The 22,144-nt window shown below is 47.2% G+C and overlaps 1 protein-coding gene and 1 long non-coding RNA gene across 5 annotated transcripts in view; one reads left to right on the forward strand and one right to left on the reverse strand.

The window, feature by feature from the left end:
- Window positions 1-22,144, reverse strand: part of LOC112442630 (uncharacterized) — a 141,472-nt gene that overhangs the window by 34,717 nt on the left and 84,611 nt on the right. The gene's annotated exons all lie outside the window — the stretch shown is intronic.
- Window positions 1,616-10,197, forward strand: ALOX15 (arachidonate 15-lipoxygenase). 2 transcript variants are annotated; one of them, NM_174501.2, is given in 14 exon segments: window positions 1,616-1,753; window positions 3,142-3,346; window positions 3,607-3,688; window positions 3,774-3,896; window positions 4,054-4,157; window positions 4,340-4,500; window positions 5,363-5,506; window positions 5,666-5,875; window positions 7,423-7,509; window positions 7,593-7,762; window positions 7,938-8,059; window positions 8,627-8,727; window positions 8,850-9,017; window positions 9,125-10,192. In NM_174501.2, coding segments are annotated over 14 exon segments (1,992 nt in total). In that variant the 5' UTR covers window positions 1,616-1,618; the 3' UTR covers window positions 9,305-10,192.

Below are 22,144 nucleotides of genomic sequence, written 5' to 3' on the forward strand. Positions count from 1 at the left end.
TGACAGAGTTTTTAAAGTTTGAGGAAAATGTTTGTCCTTGAAGAGGACACCCCACAAATATCCGTATTTTGCTTAATGCCTGACTTACTAAACATATATCTATAAACAGAACTTTGAAAAATACATTTAATTTTTTAATTTATTTTTTTATTGAAGGATAATTGCTTTACAGAATTTTGTTGTTTTCTGTTAAACCTCAACATGAATCAGTCATAGGTATACATATATCCACTCCCTTTTGAACCTCCCTCCCATCTGCCACCCCATCCCATTCACATTTTAATATTTAAACATTGATTGCAGAGTTGATTAAATTTCCTTAAAAAAAATCTAAACTGCAATTACAAATTTAATATGATGATTCTTTTGAACACACTTTAAATAGTACAGAAAAGAATCACAAAGGCAATGATTAAAAGATTGTCATTATATCTATTTTCGAACACCAATATCATGGATTTAATTACTTCATTGGTTTTCTTTGTTCTTGTTTTTTTCTAGGAATAAGATACTTTCTTAAGGTTGTTAAAATACTTCAGATATTTTCTTGGTGTTAATGAAATTTTGCCAGATTCCCTCATTCCTTCTGAAGAATATTGTCTCAGATCCTCAAATGCACTGAGACTACAGAATCTCAGGCTTCTCAGCAGGTTGATTCACGCTTGGGCCTCTGAAGCTTGTTTCTCTCAAGGAGCTATCTTTGCTCCAGTAAAACTTCTCCTGTTACCTCAAAATTTCATTTTCTGTATAACTTTTTAATTTCCGCAATCTCTTTCTCCTCTGAAATGATGGATTCCTTTAGTTTCACTTGGCCAGTCTGGAACTCCTGATTTTGTCATTATGATAAATTGACTTATGTATGCACCACTAATATCTTGTTCTGGTTAAGAGGGCGTCTAGTGCATTCATATCCTGGAAGAGGAGGGATGTGTTTGCTTCTCTTTAGGGCATGTGGCTAACTCAGCATCTCAGGACCCTCTTTCTCCTTGGTCACAGAGTGTGAGTGCCAGTGTTGGTTAACTGGTTGGACCTCCTTTCTGCCTGGTTATCCTGGGCAGCCAGATGGGCTGCTCTGTCTTTCCTGTTCTTGGAACAGTTCTTATTCTTTTCCTGGGACTACTTGGCACACAAATGCTGTGATGACCACATCTCCTTGCCCTTTCCATCTTCCCTTGCAACCTTAACCACGACCCCTAGCAGAGATGAGCCAACTTGGGAGGCACGCATGTTCGTGAGTTTGTGTGTGTGTGTGTTTAGATGGAGGGGGCTTCCAGCCACATCATCTGTCTGCTGGGCCATACATCGATTCCTTCTTCTTGCAGGTTTTCTGCCCAAATTCTCATCTGCTTGAGCCTACCATCTTCCTCCCACCAAGATACTGGTTTGCGCGCCCTACACTCCCCCCGCCCCCTGCCAGGGCCCCGCCTTCTCGAGATCAGGGCTTAGCTCTGGGAGGCGCGGAGCTGGGGGCCCCAGAGCGTGGCCAGACCGGGCTGGTTGGAGATCTGCCACCCACACCCTGAACTGCGCAAGGCTTTGGAAGGGCGGGGTCTCGCGCCCCGTTATTTGGCGTTCTCTCTTCTTCCCCCTCAGTAGGGGGGAAACGTCTTTGGGCAAGATGGGTCTCTACCGCGTCCGCGTGTCCACCGGGTCCTCGTTCTGCGCGGGCTCCAATAACCAGGTGCACCTGTGGCTGGTCGGCGAGCACGGGGAGGCGGCGCTCGGGTGGCGCCTGCGGCCGGCGAGGGGCAAGGTGAGCTGGCCAGAGCCGGGCGGGGTGCGCTGCGCCCCTGGCCCCCAGGCCCGCGAGTCCCCGAGAAGAGACGCGCCCCAGATGGCCTCCAGCTTTCCCCGGCGGCTCCTGGCGCACGCCCCCAGCCCGGAGAGAGCTCGGAGGCCGCTGGGTAAAGCGCTTTAGTGCGGGACGCGGCACACAGCAAGTGCTCAATAAGTGTTCTTCTGCCCGGCCTGCTTGGAATTGGGATAGTCCCGTGGTTCTTCAGAACTCGGTCTTTTCCGGAAACTCCGGGGTCCTTGGAGCGGACATCGGTCTCCTGTTTCCTCTTCTTAGAAGTTGCTATTTCAGATCTTCTGTAAGGTTGCTAGATCTCCGACCTTGCAGGTTTTATCTCCGGGATGGAGCGAGAATGGGGACGCGGGAAGCGGGGGAGAACGGAAGAAGCCGCCTGAGAGCACTCTTATTTCCCGGCCCACCCTCTTTCCCATCACATGTACCTGGTATTCGCCCCTGTTACGTTTTGCCTCCGCCGATTCCCAGATTTCCGTCTCCCACCCGGCTCTCCCCAAGACCCCCAGACCCGACGTTTATCCCATGGACGCTTCAGAGAACCGTGCTCACGTGAGGTCCTCCCCTCCTCCCACCTCCCAAACCGGTCCTCTTTTCTCCCAGGTGCACTCGCGCCTCCGCCTCTTTTCGCCTGCGTCTAACCAAAAATCCAGCGTAGTCCAGTTCATCTCTTAGACATTTCTCGAATCCGTGCCCTGATGTCCATCCCACTCTGACGGCCAATGTCCCCTCGAGCCTACTACATCACCTTCTTCCTCTTCGCCCGCCTCATTGCTCCAGCTCCAAGCCCTTCTGCAGTCAGCGATTTCTTCCCAATACATTCCCACCCTTAAAACATGCCCCCAGGGCTTCCCTGGGGGACCAGTGGTAAAGAATCCACCTGCTAATGCAGGAGCTTTGGCTTCCATCCTTGGTCTGGGAAGATCCCACATGCCTCCGAGCAACTAAGGCCCTGTGCCACATCTATGGAGTCTGTGCTCCAGAGCCGGAGAGCCACAAGTGCTGAGCCCACGGCCCTGGTGACAGGGTAGGGGGACGCGGTAACTGTCTGGTCACCAGTGAGCTCGCCCAGGGCGCAGCCCAGTGCTCCACACAATCAGGGACTTCGGGGAGTCATGCCCCTCTCCATCTTTTGTCCCCCACCTCACCCGGGGCTGAGGAATTCTATAACCGAGAATGGGGTCGTGGAGCCAACTGCTTGGTGCTCGCGCCCGCTTCCTCTCTGGCTCTTTTTGCGCCGCTTTGCCAGAGGCCCAGAGGGAAGGGCATCCAGGGCTCATCCGAGGATCCCTTCCAGAAAGCCCCGCTTGCTGATCCTCTTTTGTCTCCGGCAGGAGGTGGAATTCCAGGTGGACGTGTCCGAGTACCTGGGGCGGCTGCTGTTCGTGAAATTGCGCAAACGGCACCTCCTCTCGGATGATGCGTGGTTCTGCAACTGGATCTCCGTGCAGGGCCCCGGGGCCAGTGGGAACGAGTTCAGGTTCCCGTGCTATCGCTGGGTGGAGGGCGATGGCATCCTGAGCCTGCCCGAGGGCACCGGTGAGCCGTGGGGGGCTTGGGAGTGTAAGACGCCTGGGGCTGGAGAGAAGTTAAGGGGGAGGAGAGAAGGGAGCTGGCCTTTGGGGTCACAGAAGAGGCAGGATGCAGTAGCTGGCACAGGGCAGTGGAGGCTGGGAGAGGGCAGAGATGCTGAAGGGTCAGGGGCCAGCCACAAGGGTGGGCTGAGGGTCCCCTGGCAGGGACAGGGGAGAGGCTCTCAGGAGGAGCCTTATAGCCAGTGCCCTTCTCCCCACTTTCAGGTCGCACTGTGGTCGATGACCCTCAAGGTCTGTTCAAGAAACACAGGGAAGAGGAGCTGGCAGAGAGAAGGAAGCTGTACCGGTCAGCCCCACCCCTGCCTCCTGGCCCCACCCGGGAGCTGCCGACCCTTCCCCAGTACCAATGCCTGGTTTCTTTTCCACTGCAGGTGGGGTAACTGGAAGGACGGGTTAATTCTGAATATAGCTGGGGCCACAATAAATGACCTTCCTGTAGATGAGAGATTTCTAGAGGACAAAAGAATTGACTTTGAGGCCTCACTGACCAAGGGGTAAGAACAAGGCAGGCCGAGTGACAGGGATGTTTCCTGGTCCAGTGGTCAGTCCAGGCTTGTGGACTTTACAGGGCTGGACCAGCCCAAGAGGGCTGTATGGGGTTGTAAAGTTGGATTCTGAGAATAACAAACTCTTCACCATCCTTCCTCAAAGGCTGGCAGACCTAGCCATCAAAGACTCTTTAAACATTCTGACTTGCTGGAAAAGTCTGGATGACTTCAACAGGATTTTCTGGTGTGGCCAGAGCAAGCTGGCTGGTTAGTACCCCTACCCCAGTATTTATCCCAAGACCCTTACTCCCAGATACTACCCATTCTAGGGAACCAGGGATGGGAGACCAGAGGCCTGGTAGGCTAGGGTCAAGTGGGAATGGTTCGGTGGGGGTTGGAAGGACCAGGAGCTCAGATCCCACAGCAAGCTCCTCAAATGCCATCCCCAGAGCGGGTGCGGGATTCCTGGAAGGAGGATGCCTTATTTGGGTACCAGTTTCTCAACGGCACCAACCCCATGTTGCTGAGACGCTCCGTTCGCCTTCCTGCCCGCCTGGAGTTTCCTCCAGGGATGGGGGAGCTGCAGGCCGAGCTGGAGAAGGAGCTCCAGGTGAGCACAGAAGAGCCCTCAGGAGACGGCACAGAGGAATGGGGGTGGGGTCAGCGTTTGTGCTGCCGCAGGGTCCACTGTGGACCCAGCATGCTGCCAGATGGCAAGACGGAATTCCACAGTAGAAATCTTGACTGATCCTGGGGTGACCCTCCATGACTCTCCTCTCCTAATGAGAATAGCATGCTGTGGAGGGAGAGAATGTGATGGGTGACAAAGTCAAAATGAAGACCTATAACTGGGGATTTAGGGAGAGTGTGGAATAAGAGAATCAGGATCAGGGCTGGGGTTTTTGATGGGGTCAGCACGGAACAATTCAGAGAGAAAACTCAGGCGACTTTACTAGTGGTTCAGTGGTAAAGAACCCTTCTTCCAATGCAGGGGACGTGTGTTCAAACCTTGGTCAGGGAACTAAGAAATCACTTGCTGTGATGCAACTAAGCCTGCATGCTGCAACTAGAGAAAGCCCAGGTGCTGCAAGGAAGAGCCTTAGTGTTAATGAGTATTAAGAGCCTTAGAGTTACCCAGCACAGCTCCCCCCAAATAACAGTGTATTTGAAAAAAAGAGAAAACTCATGAGATTTTGGGTGAGACAGACTTGAGCTTGAATCTTGGCTCTGCTGTTTTATAAGCTGTGTGACTTCAGGCAGCATATCTATCCTCTCTGATCATTGGTTTCCTCTTTCATAAACCTGGGGCTAATTCAAGTGCACCTAAGAATTATATGAGGCCGTAAGTACAGGAACCATTACCCAGTATTAAATAGGTGATGGAAACAAGTTAGTTCTTTCTTCCTTCGGGGAATCAAGGCAGGAAGAGATGCCTTATGTTGATGTAGCCCTTGCCCTCTGCCCCCATCCAGCAAGGCACGCTATTTGAAGCTGACTTCTCCTTGCTGGATGGGATCAAGGCCAACGTCATCCTGTGTACCCAGCAGTATGTGGCTGCCCCTCTGGTTATGCTGAAACTGCAGCCCGATGGGAAACTCTTACCCATGGCCATCCAGGTGAGAGAACCCAGGCTGTAGGGGAGTGGTAGCGGTCAGATAGAGAATGCTAAGTGACTTTGGAGAGAGAGGGAAGCGTTTAAACATGCAAGGGGCATGGGAGTCTGCTGTGCACTGGCCCTCACCCCTCCCTTCCCCCCACTCTTGTCCCTGCTCCAGCTCCAACTGCCACACAAGGGGTCCCCACCACCACCGCTTTTCCTGCCCACGGATCCCCCGATGACCTGGCTCCTGGCCAAATGCTGGGTCCGGAGCTCTGACTTCCAGCTTCACGAGCTGCACTCTCATCTCCTGAGGGGACACTTGGTGGCTGAGGTCATCGCTGTGGCCACCATGAGGTGCCTTCCGTCTATACATCCTATGTTCAAGGTAACACTTTAAACCGCCTCCCCCTGCCCCAAACTCTCTACCCCACAGTGAGGTTCCATCTCTGGAGGCACCTTTTCCATGGTCTCAGCGTTTGGGGAGAAAACCAATAAAAGACAAGTGAACAAGACGTGAGAGCGTGGCTTGCTCTGCATTTTTAACGATATCACTTGTGAGGAGATAAAAGTGACTCCCTAATGGGGTGGGGAGTGGTGGGAGGGTGAAGGGTGGGGAGTGAGAAATCTTACACTTCTTATGTATAAAGCACAGTTACATATACAGTATATAAACAGAATACACAAATGACTGAGGATTCCCTCAAAAAGAGGGGACCGTGCAAATAATATAGAAGACTTTTTCCAGTCAGTTTTGAAGGGTTCTCAAATAGTAGTAACACAGAGGCCAGTTACAGGGGTTCAGGTCAACAAGAGCAGCCTGGCTTATTACAGTTAGAACAGGGTGTTCATCCATTAACTTTTCTTGAGAGCCTCTGACGTGGCAAAAAAAAAAAAAAAGGCATTCTAGATGCCAGTGCTAAGCAAGACAGGCAAGGTCCTAGTCTTTGGGGGTTGTCATTTCCATTAAGGGCTAACAGACAGTATCGTAATAGATCAGCTGTGATGAGTCCACTGCGGAGAATCAGAGCAGGGTGATGCGATAGTGAGTTTAGACTGGGTGGTTGGGAAATGCTCCTTTAAGGAAGTGGAAGAAAGAATGAAATTATATGGATGGACTTCCCTGGTGGTCCAGTGATTAAGAATCCCTCTGCCAGTGCAGGGAACATGGGTTCAATTATTGGTTCAGGAAGATGCTGAGGAGTAAGCCCGTGGGCCACGACTACTGAGACCACATGCCCAGAGCTCATGCCCCACAACAAGAGAAGCCATCACAGTGAGCAGTCCTGCTCCCCAAAAGAGAGTAGCTCCCCTTTGGTTCAACTAATGAAAGCCTGAGTGCAGCCAGGAAGACCCAGTGCAGCCAAAAATCAATAAATAATAAAAAGGGAGCCAGTCATAGGATGAGGAAGGGGCATATTGCTCTAGGCAGAGGAACAAACAGTTCCCGAGGCAGGAACAAGCTTGGTGTGTTTGAAGGACAGAAAGAAAGTGAGTGTAATGGACAAAGGGGAGGGAACTGGGTGAAGTTCTGGAGGTAGTAGATTAGATCATGTTCTGGGGGAGGCAAAAAATCTTATTTTTTGTATAAAGGACATACATACATAAAGTACATTACAGATGGCATATCTGTAGCACTAAATGTCATGGGGCAGGTGAGAGTACAAAAAAAAAAAATCTCAGAAGCCTCCTTAGAAAAATGATAATGAAAAAACAGCTAGAAACATTCAGCTAGACCTTGAATGGTCTTACATGAAGAGAAAAGGAGAATGGCTTCCTTCAATCATCAAAGAACATTATTGTCGAGAGGCTACTGGACTTCAGTCTGCTTTTCCTGAAGACTTGGCACCTTTCCTGCTTTTCAGTCCATATTTCCTTCAGGGACCAGCCACAGCTGTCTTCTGACCCTGTCCTTCCCTGTTCCTCTCCCTCCAGCTTCTCATTCCGCACCTGCGATACACCATGGAAATTAACATCCGGGCCAGGACTGGGCTGGTCTCTGACTCGGGAGTCTTCGACCAGGTACAAGGAGAGAAGTGGGATTCACGCTCCCTCTGGCCTGAGGGCAGGTGGATTTGCCTGACCACGCTGTCTTTGCTTCTCAGGTGGTGAGCACAGGTGGGGGCGGCCATGTGGAGCTGCTCCAGCGAGCAGGAGCCTTTCTAACCTATAGCTCCTTCTGTCCCCCTGATGACCTGGCTGACCGGGGGCTCCTGGGAGTCAAGTCTTCTTTCTATGCCCAAGATGCCCTGAGGCTCTGGGAAATTCTCTCTCGGTGAGGTGGGAGGAAGGCAGGGCTGGTGGTGGGGGGAGGCTGGGAGAAGAGGAGGTCTGTGCCCCAGCAAGGGGGCTGCGGGCCCTGGCCTGTCCACATAGGTAAGGACCGTAAAGGGCCTGTGGGCTCCATGTCATCAGCCTCCACTCTCCTGCCCTGACCCCTCCACTGGCAGCTACGTGGAGGGGATTGTGAGTCTCCACTATAAGACGGACGAGTCTGTGAGAGACGACATTGAGCTGCAGGCCTGGTGTCGAGATATCACTGAGATTGGGCTGCTGGGTGCCCAGGACCGAGGTAGGATGAGCCCCAAGACTCCAACATGTGACTCTTCCCTAGAACTTCCCCAGAATCTTCTCTACTTCTATGGAACCTCCAGAAGCATTTCCAACTCCTTTGAACACACCCAAAGCTTTCCCAGACTCCTTTTCCTCTCAGCTAGAGGCAGGTCTCCATCCTGTGCAGGGGGAGCCCCTCTAGGTCCCAGATGCAGTGGGACCAGTGGTTGCTCTCCGAGAAAAAACAACAAAACAAAGAGCCCTGATTTGTAGCATTTGCCCATCCCCATGGTGTAAATAGTCCCATCGTGGCTACCAGGGTGATGTCATTTGGCTTGCTTAATACTTGAACATTTGACATCCTTGGTCCCTGTGAGCCAGTGTGAGCTGCACTAGCACCCCACTGAGTGGGACCCTCCCCAAAATCTCCCTGCTTCCACCACCCCAACCCACACTCAAGTCACTCCCCACCATGGTTGCTGAGAGCCCTTGGTCTCCTTCTCACCTCTCGTTCTCCTCCTCAGTTCCTATGAGCTCTGCCTCTAGCCTTGGCCTCCCAGTTTCTAACTCTCCGTATCCACTGCAGGGTTTCCCGTCACCCTACAGTCCAAGGACCAGCTTTGCCACTTTGTGACCATGTGTATCTTCACCTGCACTGGTCAGCACTCCTCCACTCACCTGGGCCAGGTACTTATCACAGAGGGCCAGCTGGGCATTTGTGCCTGGAGTGGGGAAGGCGGCCATGTGCAGGTGGCCTAAGGGATTCTCATGCTTAGCAGACAGTGAGTTTAGATATTTGCCCTCTATAGCTGGACTGGTACTCTTGGGTCCCTAACGCACCCTGCACAATGCGGCTGCCCCCACCGACCACCAAGGATGTGACACTGGAGAAAGTGATGGCAACACTGCCGAACTTCCATCAGGCTTCTCTCCAGATGTCCATCACTTGGCAACTGGGCAGACGCCAGCCCATCATGGTGAGAGCTAGGCGCCGGGTCCTGAGGAAGGGGGCAGGTACAGGGAGGTGTGACACTCCAAACTGAGGGGCAGTAAAGCTCTCAACTGCCTTTTCTCTCTGTCCCAGGTGGCTCTGGGTCAGCATGAGGAAGAGTACTTCTCAGGCCCTGAGCCCAAGGCTGTGCTAAAGAAGTTCAGGGAGGAGCTGGCTGCCCTGGAAAAAGACATAGAGATCCGGAATGCCCAGCTGGACTGGCCCTACGAATACCTGCGGCCCAGCCTGGTGGAAAACAGCGTGGCCATATGAGCACCCCCAGCCGTGGGTTGTTTCAGCCCTCTTCCTCCAACCCCATCCTCTTCCCAACTTCCATCTTCTCCCAAATCACCTTTCCACTGTCCACACCCACTGTAAACAAATCTGACTTTAGATACACCACCTAGGGAAGTCATTCCATTTCTTCCTCTCCGCCCCCGTCCTTCCTCCTTGATCATTCAGATCTCCCATTGAGCAGGTAATAGCCACATTTATACAAACAGTTTCAAGAATAGAATAGGGTATAATACATATTACTCTATACCTTTAGAATCAAGTATGACTTTGAACCTAAATTGAGTTTAATGACAAGAAAAATGGCATTTTAGACTAAGGAAAGAAAAGAATTTAGTCCAAACTCCTAAATCAAGGGCTTCCCCGGTGGCTCAGTGGTAAAGAATCCACCGGCAATGCAGGAGATGCAGGTTTGATCCCTGGGTGAGGAAGATCCCCTGGAGGAGGGCATGGTAACCTACTCCAGTAGTCTTGCCTGGAGAATCCCATGGACAGAGCCTGGAGGGCTATGGTCCATTGGGTCACAAAGAGTTGGACGCAACTGTAGTGACTAAACATGCACACACACATCCTAAGTCAAATACTGGCAGAAGAATATACAGCATAACTTTCTAACTGGGTGGGATTCACCACGTGTCCTGAAACCAGACACAACACGAAGCAATTAACATTAACACAGCAGTTCTCACAATTCTCATTTCATGACTCACTCAGTTAGAAAATGATCAATGGAAGGAAACTGGTTAAACGACAGAAACTGCTCTCAGTTGGAGGTATCTGGCCTCAGTGTTTTTCCCAAAGGATCCTTATCTGTAACCCATTTGCACTTCATCAGTTGAGAAGCACCAAATAAAAATGATTAGCTGGAAAAGTACTAAAAATCTCATTATTTTAACAAGCGACAACAAAGGAGTCAGTAAAATCCAACTTCTGTATCTGATTAAAATTTTGGAAAAATAAACTAGGAAGTTTGATTTCTTAATATGATTGTCTGGATATTTTAAAATAGAAACTAACAGTAAACACAAGCCAGAAGTGTTTCCTTTACAGTACGATCAAAGTTGCTTCTTGCTTCTGATTCTGTTTAGTTTGGCAGAAGACATATGGGTGAAGCTGGGTCTGATCCTTGAAACTTCTTTTCTTCTTCTTCTGATTCTTGAAATTTCTTAGGAAATAAACAGGAGAGGTGGGAGTAGAGTTTAATGATGGGGTCTATCTCAGTTCAGTTCAGTTGTTCACTTGTGTCTGACTCTTTGTAACCCCATGGACTGCAGCATGCCAGGCTTCCCTGTCCATCACCAACTCCTGGAGCTTGCTCAAACTATGTCCATCAAGTAGGTGATGCCATCCAACCATCTCATCCTCTGTCATCCCCTTCTCCTCCTGCCTTCAATCTTTCCCAGCATCAGGGTCTTTTCCAAGGGGTCTATCTAGGAGAACCCAAAGGGGCTTCCCTGGTGGCTCATGGTAAAGAATCTGCCTGCAGTGCAGGAGACCTAGGTTTGATCCCTGGGTCAGGAAGATCCCCTGGAGAAGGGAATGGCTGCCCATTCCAGTATTCTTGCCTGGAAAGAGGGGCAGTCTCCAGAACAATGTGGTTCACATCAGGAAATTAGGCTTGACCCTTAGGGAACAGCCACGGAAGAACTGTAAGTAAGGGTATGACAGGGTCCTGGAAGTCACACCCACAGAGGCATCCCTTCTCCTTGGAGGCCACACCCCCTTCTCCATAGAGGCCAGAGGGATGTGGAGGAGACAAATTAGGAGTATAGGATTAAAATATAGAAACTACTATCCATAAAATAGATACGCAACAAGGATTTGCTATATAGCACTGGGTATTACACCAAATATCTTGCAATTACCAGTAATGTAATGTAACCTACAAAAAAAAAAGCAAAAAACCTGGAATCACTCTGCTGTACACCTGAAACTAACACAATATTGTAAATCAACTATCATCAGATCAGATCAGATCAGTCGCTCAGTCGTGTCCGACTCTTTGTGACCCCATGAATCACAGCACACCAGGCCTCCCTGTCCATCACCAACTCCCAGAGTTCACTCAGACTCACGTCCATCGAGTCAGCGATGCCATCCAGCCATCTCATCCTCTGTCTTCCCCTTCTCCTCCTGCCCCGAATCCCTCCCAGCATCAGAGTCTTTTCCAATGAGTTAACTTTGGCATGAGGTGGCCAAAGTACTGGAGTTTCAGCTTTAGCATCACTCCTTCCAAAGAACTTTAATTAAAAAAAAATAGTATGCTTGCCAAAGTTATCAGTCCCCCAAGGATTGGCACTATACATACCTCAAGGATAACAAAGAAAAATAGTTTCCTTCAGAAAGGAGTATCTTTGAATTTGAGGTATTATAAAGGTCATGAAATCTTCCAAGTTAAACAGAGTGTCTATTTTGTTTAATTATATGAAATCAGTGAGCACTTGTAAAAACCTAAGATGATGAAGTGGCAGGACTTCCTGGTGGTCCAGTGGCTACCCCAAGCTCTCAACCTAGGGGGCCTGGTTCAGTCCCTTGTCAGGGAACTAGATCCCTCATGCCCACGGGGCAAGAATTCACATGCCTCAAGGGAAAAAAAAAAAAATCCTGCATGCTGTAACGAAGATGGAAGACCCTTGTGCCAAAACTAAGACCCAGCATAGCCAAATGAATGAATATTAAAAAAAAAAAAAAGGAAAAGTGCAAAGACTAGCTAGGCTGGGGCTAGATAGAGATAATACCAAATTGACAGTGTTCTATTTGTTAAGTTTTTAAAAAAATTTTGGCCATGCTGTGCAGTGTGTGTGATATATAGTTCCTCAAGCAGGGATAGAACCCACATCCCCTGCAGTGCAAGGCAGATTCTTAACCATTGGACCACCAGGGAAATCCCCTAGATATATCTTTTTAAAAGGCTAAAACAAACGTCACTTTCTAAATTCCCTGTATTTGCTTTATAGGTCAGAAAAGTTACACCACACTATTATTTAAAAATACATAAAAGTGAGAAGGAAATGGCAACCCACTCCAGTATTCTTGCCTGGAGAATCCCATGGACAGAGGAGCCTGGAGGGCTACAGTCCATGGGGTTGCAAAATCAGACACAACTTAGTGACTAAACCATACATGTGTTCAACTAAATTGGTACAATTTAAATTTTATAAATCTTTATAAACTAGCTCTTACAAGTATTAGGTAAAATTGAAAAACATGTGTAGCTATGAGTTATTCCATTTATACTATCTGGGTAGAAAGTTTTAAGATGGCATATATTTCTGACCCTGCTGCTGGGAAAGGCTGAAGGCAAAAGAAGAAGGAGCCAGCGGAGGAGGAGATCGTTAGACAGCACCACCAACTCCATCAACTTGAATTTGAGCAAACTCTGGGAGACGGTGGAGGACAGAGGAGGCTGGTGTGCTACAGTCCATGGGGTTACAAAGAGTCGGACACAACTTAGCAACTGAAGGCCAACAATTTTTCTGATGAGTGCTTATTGTCAATAATGATTATGTTTTATGGTATTAGTTTTATGGTATTATTATATACTTTCTAAAATTCTTTTTTTTTTTAATTTTATTTATTTATTTGCCTTGCCAAGTTTTAGTTGTGGCATTTGACATCTTTACTTGTGGCCTGTGAATTCTTAGTTGTGGCATGTGGGATCTAGTTCCCTGACCAGGGATAGAACCTGGGCCCCCTGCATTGGGAGCACGGAGTCTTAGCCACTGGACCACTAGGGAAGTCCTAGTACTTTCTAAAATTCTTAATTGCTTATAAGACCTTAATCTAAATCAAGGTTGAGGTAACTGAGTGGGTAGTTTTATTTTATATGGAGGCTACTAGTGAAAATAAAAATTACAGAGCAGAGGAAATAAAGCATGGTCATTGTACAGCTTCCAGCTACCTTTTTGAGTAACATATTTTTTTTTAGGAGAACCAGTAAAACTTATTTAAAAGAACCAGTGCTTCCCATGCACTTCCCACGTGTGCAGTTAAAGAATCCGCCTGCCAGTGCAGGAGACTTGGGAGACTGGGGTTCAATCTCTGGGTCAGGGAGATCTTCTGGAGGAGGAAATGGCAACCCACTCCAGTATTCTTGCCTGGAAAATCCCATGGACCAAGGAGCCTGGTGGGCTATAGTCCATGGGGTCACAGAGTCTGACACGATGGAGTGCACACGCGCACACACACACACAACACTTCTCATACTGATGGATTTCTTAGTCTCAGTGAGGGGAGAAAATTCTGGATCCTATAAAGGGACATAGTGTGTGAATGGGTGGGACATATATTGGAACTAACCCAGCATTGTTATGTCTCTGGGTCTTAGGTTCTTCCTGTGCAAAATGCCCAGGTTTTATGGCATCTAAACTTCCTTTTCACAGCTATTTGTAAGGCCTCCCCAGACAGCCATTTTGCTTTTTTTTTTTTTTTTGCATTTCTTTTCCATGGGGATGGTCTTGATCCCTGTCTCCTGTACAATGTCACGAACCTTAGTCCATAGTTCATCAGGCACTCTATCTATCAGACCTAGGCCCTTAAATCTATTTCTCACTTCCACTGTATAATCATAAGGGATTTGATTTAGGTCATACCTGAATGGTCTAGTGGTTTTCCCTACTTTCTTCAATTTAAGTCTGAATTTGGCAATAAGGAGTTCATGATCTGAGTCACAGTCAGCTCCTGGTCTTGTTTTTGTTGACTGTATAGAGCTTCTCCATCTTTGGCTGCAAAGAATATAATCAATCTGATTTTGGTGTTGACCATCTGGTGATGTCCATGTGTAGAGTCTTCTCTTGTGTTGTTGGAAGAGGGTGTTTGTTATGACCAGTGCATTTTCTTGGCAAAACTCTATTAGCCTTTGCCCTGCTTCATTCTGTATTCCAAGGCCAAATTTGCCCGTTACTCCAGGTGTTTGTTGACTTCCTACTTTTGCATTCCAGTCCCCTATAATGAAAAGGACATCTTTTTTGGGTGTTAGTTCTAAAAGGTCTTGTAGGTCTTCATAGAACCATTCAACTTCAGCTTCTTCAGCGTTACTGGTGGGGGCGTAGACTTGGATTACTGTGATATTGAATCGTTTGCCTTGGAAACAAACAGAGATCATTCTGTCGTTTTTGAGATTGCATCCAAGTTCTGCATTTCGGACTCTTTTGTTGACCATGATGGCTACTCCGTTTCTTCTGAGGGATTCTTGCCCGCAGTAGTAGATATAATGGTCATATGAGTTAAATTCACCATTCCAGTCCATTTTAGTTTGCTGATTCCTAGAATGTCGACATTCACTCTTGCCATCTCTTGTTTGACCACTTCCAATTTGCCTTGATTCATGGACCTGAGATTCCAGGTTCCTATGCAGTATTGCTCTTTACAGCATCGGACCTTGCAGAGGAACCAGAGATCAAATTGCCAACATCCGCTGGATCATGGAAAAAGCAAGAGAGTTCCAGAAAAACATCTATTTCTGCTTTATTGACTATGCCAAAGCCTGTGACTGTGTGGATCACAATAAACTGTCGAAAATCCTGAAAGAGATGAGAATACCAGACCACCTGACCTGCCTCTTGAGAAATCTGTATGCAGGTCAGGAAGCAACAGTTAGAACTGGACATGGAACAACAGACTGGTTCCAAATAGGAAAAGGAGTACATCAAGGCTGTATATTGTCACCCTGCTTATTTAACTTATATGCAGAGTACATCATGAGAAACGCTGGGCTGGAAGAAGCACAAGCTGGAATCAAGACTGCCCAGAGAAATATCAATAACCTCAGATATACAGATGACACCACCCTTATGGCAGAAAGTGAAGAGGAACTAAAAAGCCTCTTGATGAAAGTGAAGAGATGGATGAGTGAAAAAGTTGGCTTAAAGCTCAACATTCAGAAAACGAAGATCATGGCATCCGGTCCCATCACTTCATGGGAAATAGATGGGGAAACAGTGGAAACGGTGTCAGACTTTATTTTCTTGGGCTCCAAAATCACTGCAGATGGTGACTGCAGCCATGAAATTAAAAGACGCTTACTCCTTGGAAGGAAAGTTATGACCAACCTAGATAGCATATTCAAAAGCAGAGACATTACTTTGCCAACAAAGGTCTGTCTAGTCAAGGCTATGGTTTTTCCTGTGGTCATGTATGGATGTGAGAGTTGGACTATGAAGAAAGCTGAGCGCTGAAGAATTGATGCTTTTGAACTTCGGTGTTGGAGAAGACTCTTGAGAATTCCTTGGACTGCAAGGAGATCCAACCAGTCCATTCTGAAGGAGATCAGCCCTGGGATTTCTTTGGAAGGACTGATGCTAAAGCTGAAACTCCAGTACTTTGGCCATCTCATGCGAAGAGTTGACTCATTGGAAAAGACTCTAATGCTGGGAGGGATTGGGGGCAGGAGGAGAAGGGGACAACAGAGGATGAGATGGCTGGATGGCATCACTGACTGGATGGACGTGAGTCTGAGTGAACTCTGGGAGTTGGTGATGGACAGGGAGGCCTGGCGTGTTGCGATTCATGGGGTCGCAAAGAGTCGGACATGACTGAGCGACTGAACTGAACTGAACTGAACTGAAACTTCCTTTATATCACCCAGAACTGTACCTGGCAATTTACTGCTCAATCTATCAAGCTGTTAGAATCACACCCACATGTGACAAAACATACTGAACTCAGAATTTCTGTTAAGCCCACCTATATCAACAATTTCAGCTTGATGTTAAATAATGCTCCTCTTTCCCTTGGCTGTCTGCCCTCAAAATCTGCTCCCCAGAAAAGTCCTTGGAATTGTGTTGACAGTAATAAATAAAATATCTCTGATCTTCTCAATATGCAAACTTTCTCTTCCAGAATCTGGTAGCACACTTACGTGTGGTTTACATTTACATGTCACGTCCCTTTCTGAGGACTGGCTCTTGTTGAGGAGTGGGTACTGAGGGGAGTTGTTGGTTGGTTTTCTTGCATGGGATCTTCTCTAGTGAGGTGGCTCCATCGTGTCTAAGCCAGTGAAGAGGAGGGGAGGGGAGGTTCATCTCTAATAGGACAAATGCCAGGAGCCTGACTCCCTTTCTTGGATATGCACTTAACTATGGAATTTCACCTAACGAGGAGAGTAGAAGATAAAGTTCCTATGAACTTTCTTTCCAGGCAATAACTGAACTGACTAAGTAATACAAGATAACATGGAATGATAACATAACTGTTTTGGGTACGAATAAACATTCTATTACATAAGAGTGTTTGAAGCAAAGCATTTGGAGCTCAGCTAGCAGCTTCTTTTTTTTTTTTTTGTCTCCACTATAGCTTTTATTTTTTTAAATTTTATTTTATTTTTAAACTTTACATAATTGTATTAGTTTTGCCAAATATCAAAATGAATCCGCCACAGGTATACATGTGTTCCCGATCCTGAACCCTCCTCCCTCCTCCCTCCCGATACCATCCCTCTGGGTCGTCCCAGTGCACTAGCCCCAAGCATCCAGTATGGTGCATCAAACCTGGACTGGCAGCTCGTTTCTTACATGATATTTTACATGTTTTAATGTTATTCTCCCAAATCTTCCTACCCTCTCCCTCTCCCACAGAGTCCATAAGACTGTTCTATACATCAGTGTCTCTTTTGCTGTCTCGTACACCGGGTTATTGTTACCATCTTTCTAAATTCCATATATATGCGTTAGTATACTGTAGCTAGCAGCTTCTTATCTTCATAAAAATTATTTATTTCTTTTTGGTCGTGCTGGGTCTTCACTGCTGTGTGCTTTCTCTAGTTGTAGCGAGTGAGGACTACTCTTTGTTGTGGAACACAGGCTTCTTAATATGGTGGCTTCTCTTGTGGCGAAGCCCAGGCTCTAGGGTACATGGGCTTCAGTAGCTGCAGCTCAAGGGTCCCCTGCATTGGCAGGTGGATTCTTATTCACTGGGCCACCAGGGAAGTCCACTAGCAGCTTTTTAAATGCAACATTAGGTGGCAGTTAACTCTAAAAGAGCAGAGGAAGGAGAGTAGTGACTCTCCACATTTGGTGAGGCTCCCAGATTTCTAACCTATCGTGAGACGGGGAGTGAGTCTGAGGGAGAATTATTATCTTATTGTAAATCTGGCTCTTCCTCTAGTGAGGTAGTAACACCATGTCTAAGCCAGGGAGGAGCAGCATCTTCAGGAAAAGGTTAATAAGGACTTTCAATCCACTTCGTCTTGCCAATTGGAGGCAGACCAGTCATTCAAAATTCACAGCTCTCACCGGGGAAGCAGGGTGCTTAGAAAGTTGAAGCACCAGTGTTTCCCTGAGGGTGAGAAGCAGTCCGGGCTGGCGGAGAGCATTCAGACATTCCGTTTTCCACCCAAGATCTGCCCTCCTGACCTAAACTGCTAGAACCTATGTCAAAGAACCAAGCTAAGATACTCAATCCATTGGCCATGGTGGTGCAATTCCAGTCATGACCCAGAATGGATGTTGGGGCTCGGGGCACCCAGCTTGGCTCTGATAGGCATGATCTCTTGGTAACAGTGTGTGAAACACAGATATCTGGGGACCAAGCTCAGAACAAAGTCCAGAAGCAGAGGCTAGGAGCCAGAGAAACGTGGTGCTGAGCCAGGGCCAGGATCTGAGAGGGAGAGAGGGGGCCACTGGGCATCGTGGATCAGAGACGCAGCATCCCAGGGCACAGTGTTGGTCTCTGTGAAGGTAGACCCATCCTTAACTATGAGCTGAAGAGCAGCATTTGTGACTGGGGAGGAACAGTGTGTGTGTTAGTCGCTTAGTGGTGTCTGACTCTTTGTGACACCACCAACTGTAGCCCACCAGGCTCCTCTGTCCATAGGATTCTCCAGGCAAGAATACTGGAGTGGATTGCCGTTTCCTTCTCCAGGGGATCTTCCTGACCCAGGGATTGAACCCAGGTCTCCTGCATTGCAGGCAGATTCTTTATCGTCTGAGCTATAGGGAAGCTGAAGAGAGGCATTTGTGACTAGGGAGGAACAGTAAAGCCAACAAAAGGGGCCAGTGCTCTCCATCCCATCTATCCTGCTCATATCCTACGTTGGGCCATAGATGCACACACTCCTGATGCCTGAATTTCCACCATTACTTGGACTTTGAGCCTCTTTCTTCTCAGTTAAGAAGCAGTTCCTGGGGTTTCCCTCCTGGTCCACTGGTTGAGAATTCGCCTGCCAACGCAGGGGATGTGGGTTTGATCCCTAGTCTGGGAAGATCCCATATGCTGTGAAGCAACTAAGCCCATCCACCACAAGAACTGAACCAGCACTCTAGAGCCCACAGAGCCCGTGAGCTGCAACTACTGAAAGCTGAGCTCTGGAGCCCATGCTCCAAAACAAGAGAAGCCACCGCAATAAGAAGCCTGCACACCGAAACTAGTAGCCCCTGCTCCCTGCAACTAAAGAAAGCCCACGCAGCAACGAAGACTGAGCACAGTCAAAATAAATAAGTACATCTCAAGGGGAAAAAAAGAAGCAATGCCTCCATCAGTGATGGACAATGTGCTTCATCTATGAGAAGTGAATCTGACTGCTTGAGTCCCAGGGCATTTAACCATCTTTCAATTATCTGTCCTATATCACCCTGTCCCCACTTTATTTTCTTGGGTTCCAAAACCACTGTGGACAGTGACTATAGAAATGAAATTAAAAGGTGCTTGCTCCTTGGAAGAAAAGCTATGACAAACCCAGACAGCACATTAAAAAGCAAAGACATCACTTTGCTGACAAAGATTTGTCTTGTCAAAGTTACGGTTTTTCTAGTAGTCATGTGTGGATATGAGAGTTGGACCACAAAGAAGGCTGAGGGCTGAAGATCTGATGCTTTCAAACTGTTGTGTTGGAGAAGACTCTTAGGAATTCTTTGGACAGTAAGGAGATCAAACCAGTTAATCCTAAAGGAAATCAACCCTGAATATTCACTGGAAGGACTGATGTTGAAGCTGAAGCTCCAATACTTCGGCCACCTGATGCAAAGGACCAACTCATTAGAAAAGATGCTGATGCTGGGAAAGATTGAAGGCAGGAGGAAAACGGGACTTAGAGGACGAGATGGTTGGATGGCATCATCGACTCAATGGATGTGAGTTTTGAGCAAACTCCGGGAAATGGTGAAGGACAGGGAAGCCTGGTGTGCTGCAGTCCATGTGGTCACAAACAGTCACACAGGACTGAGCGACTGACAACACCGCCTGGGAAGCCCCCATCTTCAAAAGATAACTGACAAATCCAGGAAGGCTCTTTAGCCTACTTTGAGCTTTGTGCGCCACCTGCTGACTACCAAGCAGTACTAGATGGAGGAACCTCAGGGTGCCCACAAAGCCAAGAGAAACAGGCCAGCTGTGGGGAATTCAGAGCTGGCCTAAGAACTTTGAACACTTCCTGCCTCCCTGTGAATAAAACAAGAGCGGCCAGAAGGGCCTGAATTTTCCTTCTGCGGTTTATGGTGGGCTGGGGACTCTTACATAGTGATCACAGTCCTGGGGCAAAATGACAACACCAGCACTGTGCATTTATTTTGTATATACATTTTTACATTAAAAAAAGATTTCATTTTTCAAAAATTGAGTGACTGAATAGATACTTGAAATCCCAGAAGGAGGAATGGAGTCCCTGATGGGCTCAGAGGCTCCCACTTCCGACAGTCTCTCCATCACAGGATTTCAGAAGAGTGGTGAAGAACATAGGCTCTGGACTTGCACTGCTTAGGTTCTAGTCCTGGAAGAAGGAAGATTGAACGTGTGTGCTCAGTCGTGTCCAACTCTTTGTGAACCCATGGACTGTAGCCGGCTTCTTTGTCCAGTCCTGGATCCACACAGCACTTATCAGCTGTGTAGCCCTGAGCAAGATTATACTTTGTCCCTAGACATCCTTGCCTACTGGCTGGGCTGATTAGACAAGCATGCTAAAAAAAAAAAAAAAAGCAACAGGTGTCTGTCTGTCCAATGGAACTGTGAACAAACCAGGCATACTTCCTTGACAGACAAAAGAAATACAAACCCAATAACATGTTCACTCCGGAGAAGGCAATGGCAACCCACTCCAGTACTCTTGCCTGGAAAATCCCATGGACGGAGGAGCCTGGTAGGCTGCACAGTCCATGGGGTCGCGAAGTGTCGGACACCACTGAGTGACTTCACTTTCACTTTTCACTGTCATGCATTGGAGAAGGAAATGGCAACCCACTCCAGTATTCTTGCCTGGAGAATCCCAGGGACAGAGGAGCCTAGTGGGCTGCCATCTATGGGGTCGCACAGAGTCGGATACAACTGAAGTGACTTAGCAGAAGCAGCAACATGTTCACTCACTTAATATATATGTATTGAGTGTTTATTACTTACTGTCCCTGTACTCTGGGAGGTGAAGATGAGTTGACACGTGGTCTCTGCCACCACTGAGATGCTTATAATCGAGTAGATGTCACCCTAATGTTTGACCAAAACAGGACAAACCAATCTTGATCACAACTCCTTCCTCCCCACATACCTTTCTCTCAAAAGTAACTAACATACTGACTTTGATAGCCATCATTTCATTGCACTTCTTCTTGGTTTTATCACTCAAGTGTGCATGTGTAAACACTGTAGTAATGCTCATTAATTAAACATGATATGTCTTTTACATCTCCTTTACTCCATAGTTTCTCCTTTACTCCATAGTTTGTCCTTCCCTCTTTTCCCTACCCTTATAATTTATGTTGGAGAACCCAGGCTGTTTGACCAGTGGAGTTACTGGATTTTGCTGATTGGCTATTGATGGTGCAGTTCAACTCCTCTGTCCCATGTATTTTCCACAACCAAGCAGCTAGATCAAGAGACTTGATCTGATCCAGATTTAATCCTTTTTGCAAGCCTACATTAATGTTGTCATCATTCCTTTTGCCAGGAAAGAAAGAGTGGAGTAAACAAGCAGGTTCCCTAGACTATGGGGGCACCTTAGGAAGGCCGTGTATGTATTTCATCCCATCCAGACCAGCAAAGCTAACATATATGGATACGGTTAGGAACAAGGAAGAAGAGCAGGGTCTGCTAATAGTAATGATACAGTAGGAATGACTGTGGTCAGTGACCAGCTACCCTCGAAATAAACTCAGCAGCTTTAGATACTGAAATAGGAACCAATGACAAGTACAGCTACTTTGAAACTCCTGCAGGTTTATCAGCTTTCATCCCATAGGTATAATCTTTGGATTTGCTAATGCCAAGATTAGCATTGTGAATCTCTTTGAGTCTCTCCCCTTCCCTCTCCACCCAGCCTGGAACAGTACCTAAAGCCCACCCAGAACTCTACGGCTGTACAAATTCAAGACACTAACCTACATGAAAAGATGCTTAACTGCGAATTATTAGAGAAATGCAAATCAAAACCATAATGAGGTATCACCATACACCAGTCAGAACAGCCATCATTTAAACGTCTACAAAAAATAAATGCTGGAGAGGGTGTAGAGAAAAGAGAACCCTCCTACACTGTTGGTGGGAATGTAAGTTGGTGCAGCCACTGTGGAAAACAGTATGGAGATTCCTTAAAAAAACTAAAAATAGAGCCACCTTATGATCCTGCAATCATTCCTGGGCATGTATCTGATAAAGATGAAAACTCTAATGCAAAAAGATATATGCACATCATATTCATAGCAGCACTATATACAACAGCCAAGACATGGAAGCAACCTAAATGTCCATCAACAGATGAATGGATAAAGAAGATGTGGTACATATATACAATGTTATACTATTCAGCCATAAAAAGAATAAAATAATAAATACCATATGTAGCAGCATGGATGGACCTAGAAATTATCACACTAACTGAAAAGTAAGCCAGAGAGAGAT

Source organism: Bos taurus, chromosome 19, assembly GCF_002263795.3.
Source record: "Bos taurus isolate L1 Dominette 01449 registration number 42190680 breed Hereford chromosome 19, ARS-UCD2.0, whole genome shotgun sequence".
In the NCBI taxonomy this organism is placed as follows: domain Eukaryota; kingdom Metazoa; phylum Chordata; class Mammalia; order Artiodactyla; family Bovidae; genus Bos; species Bos taurus.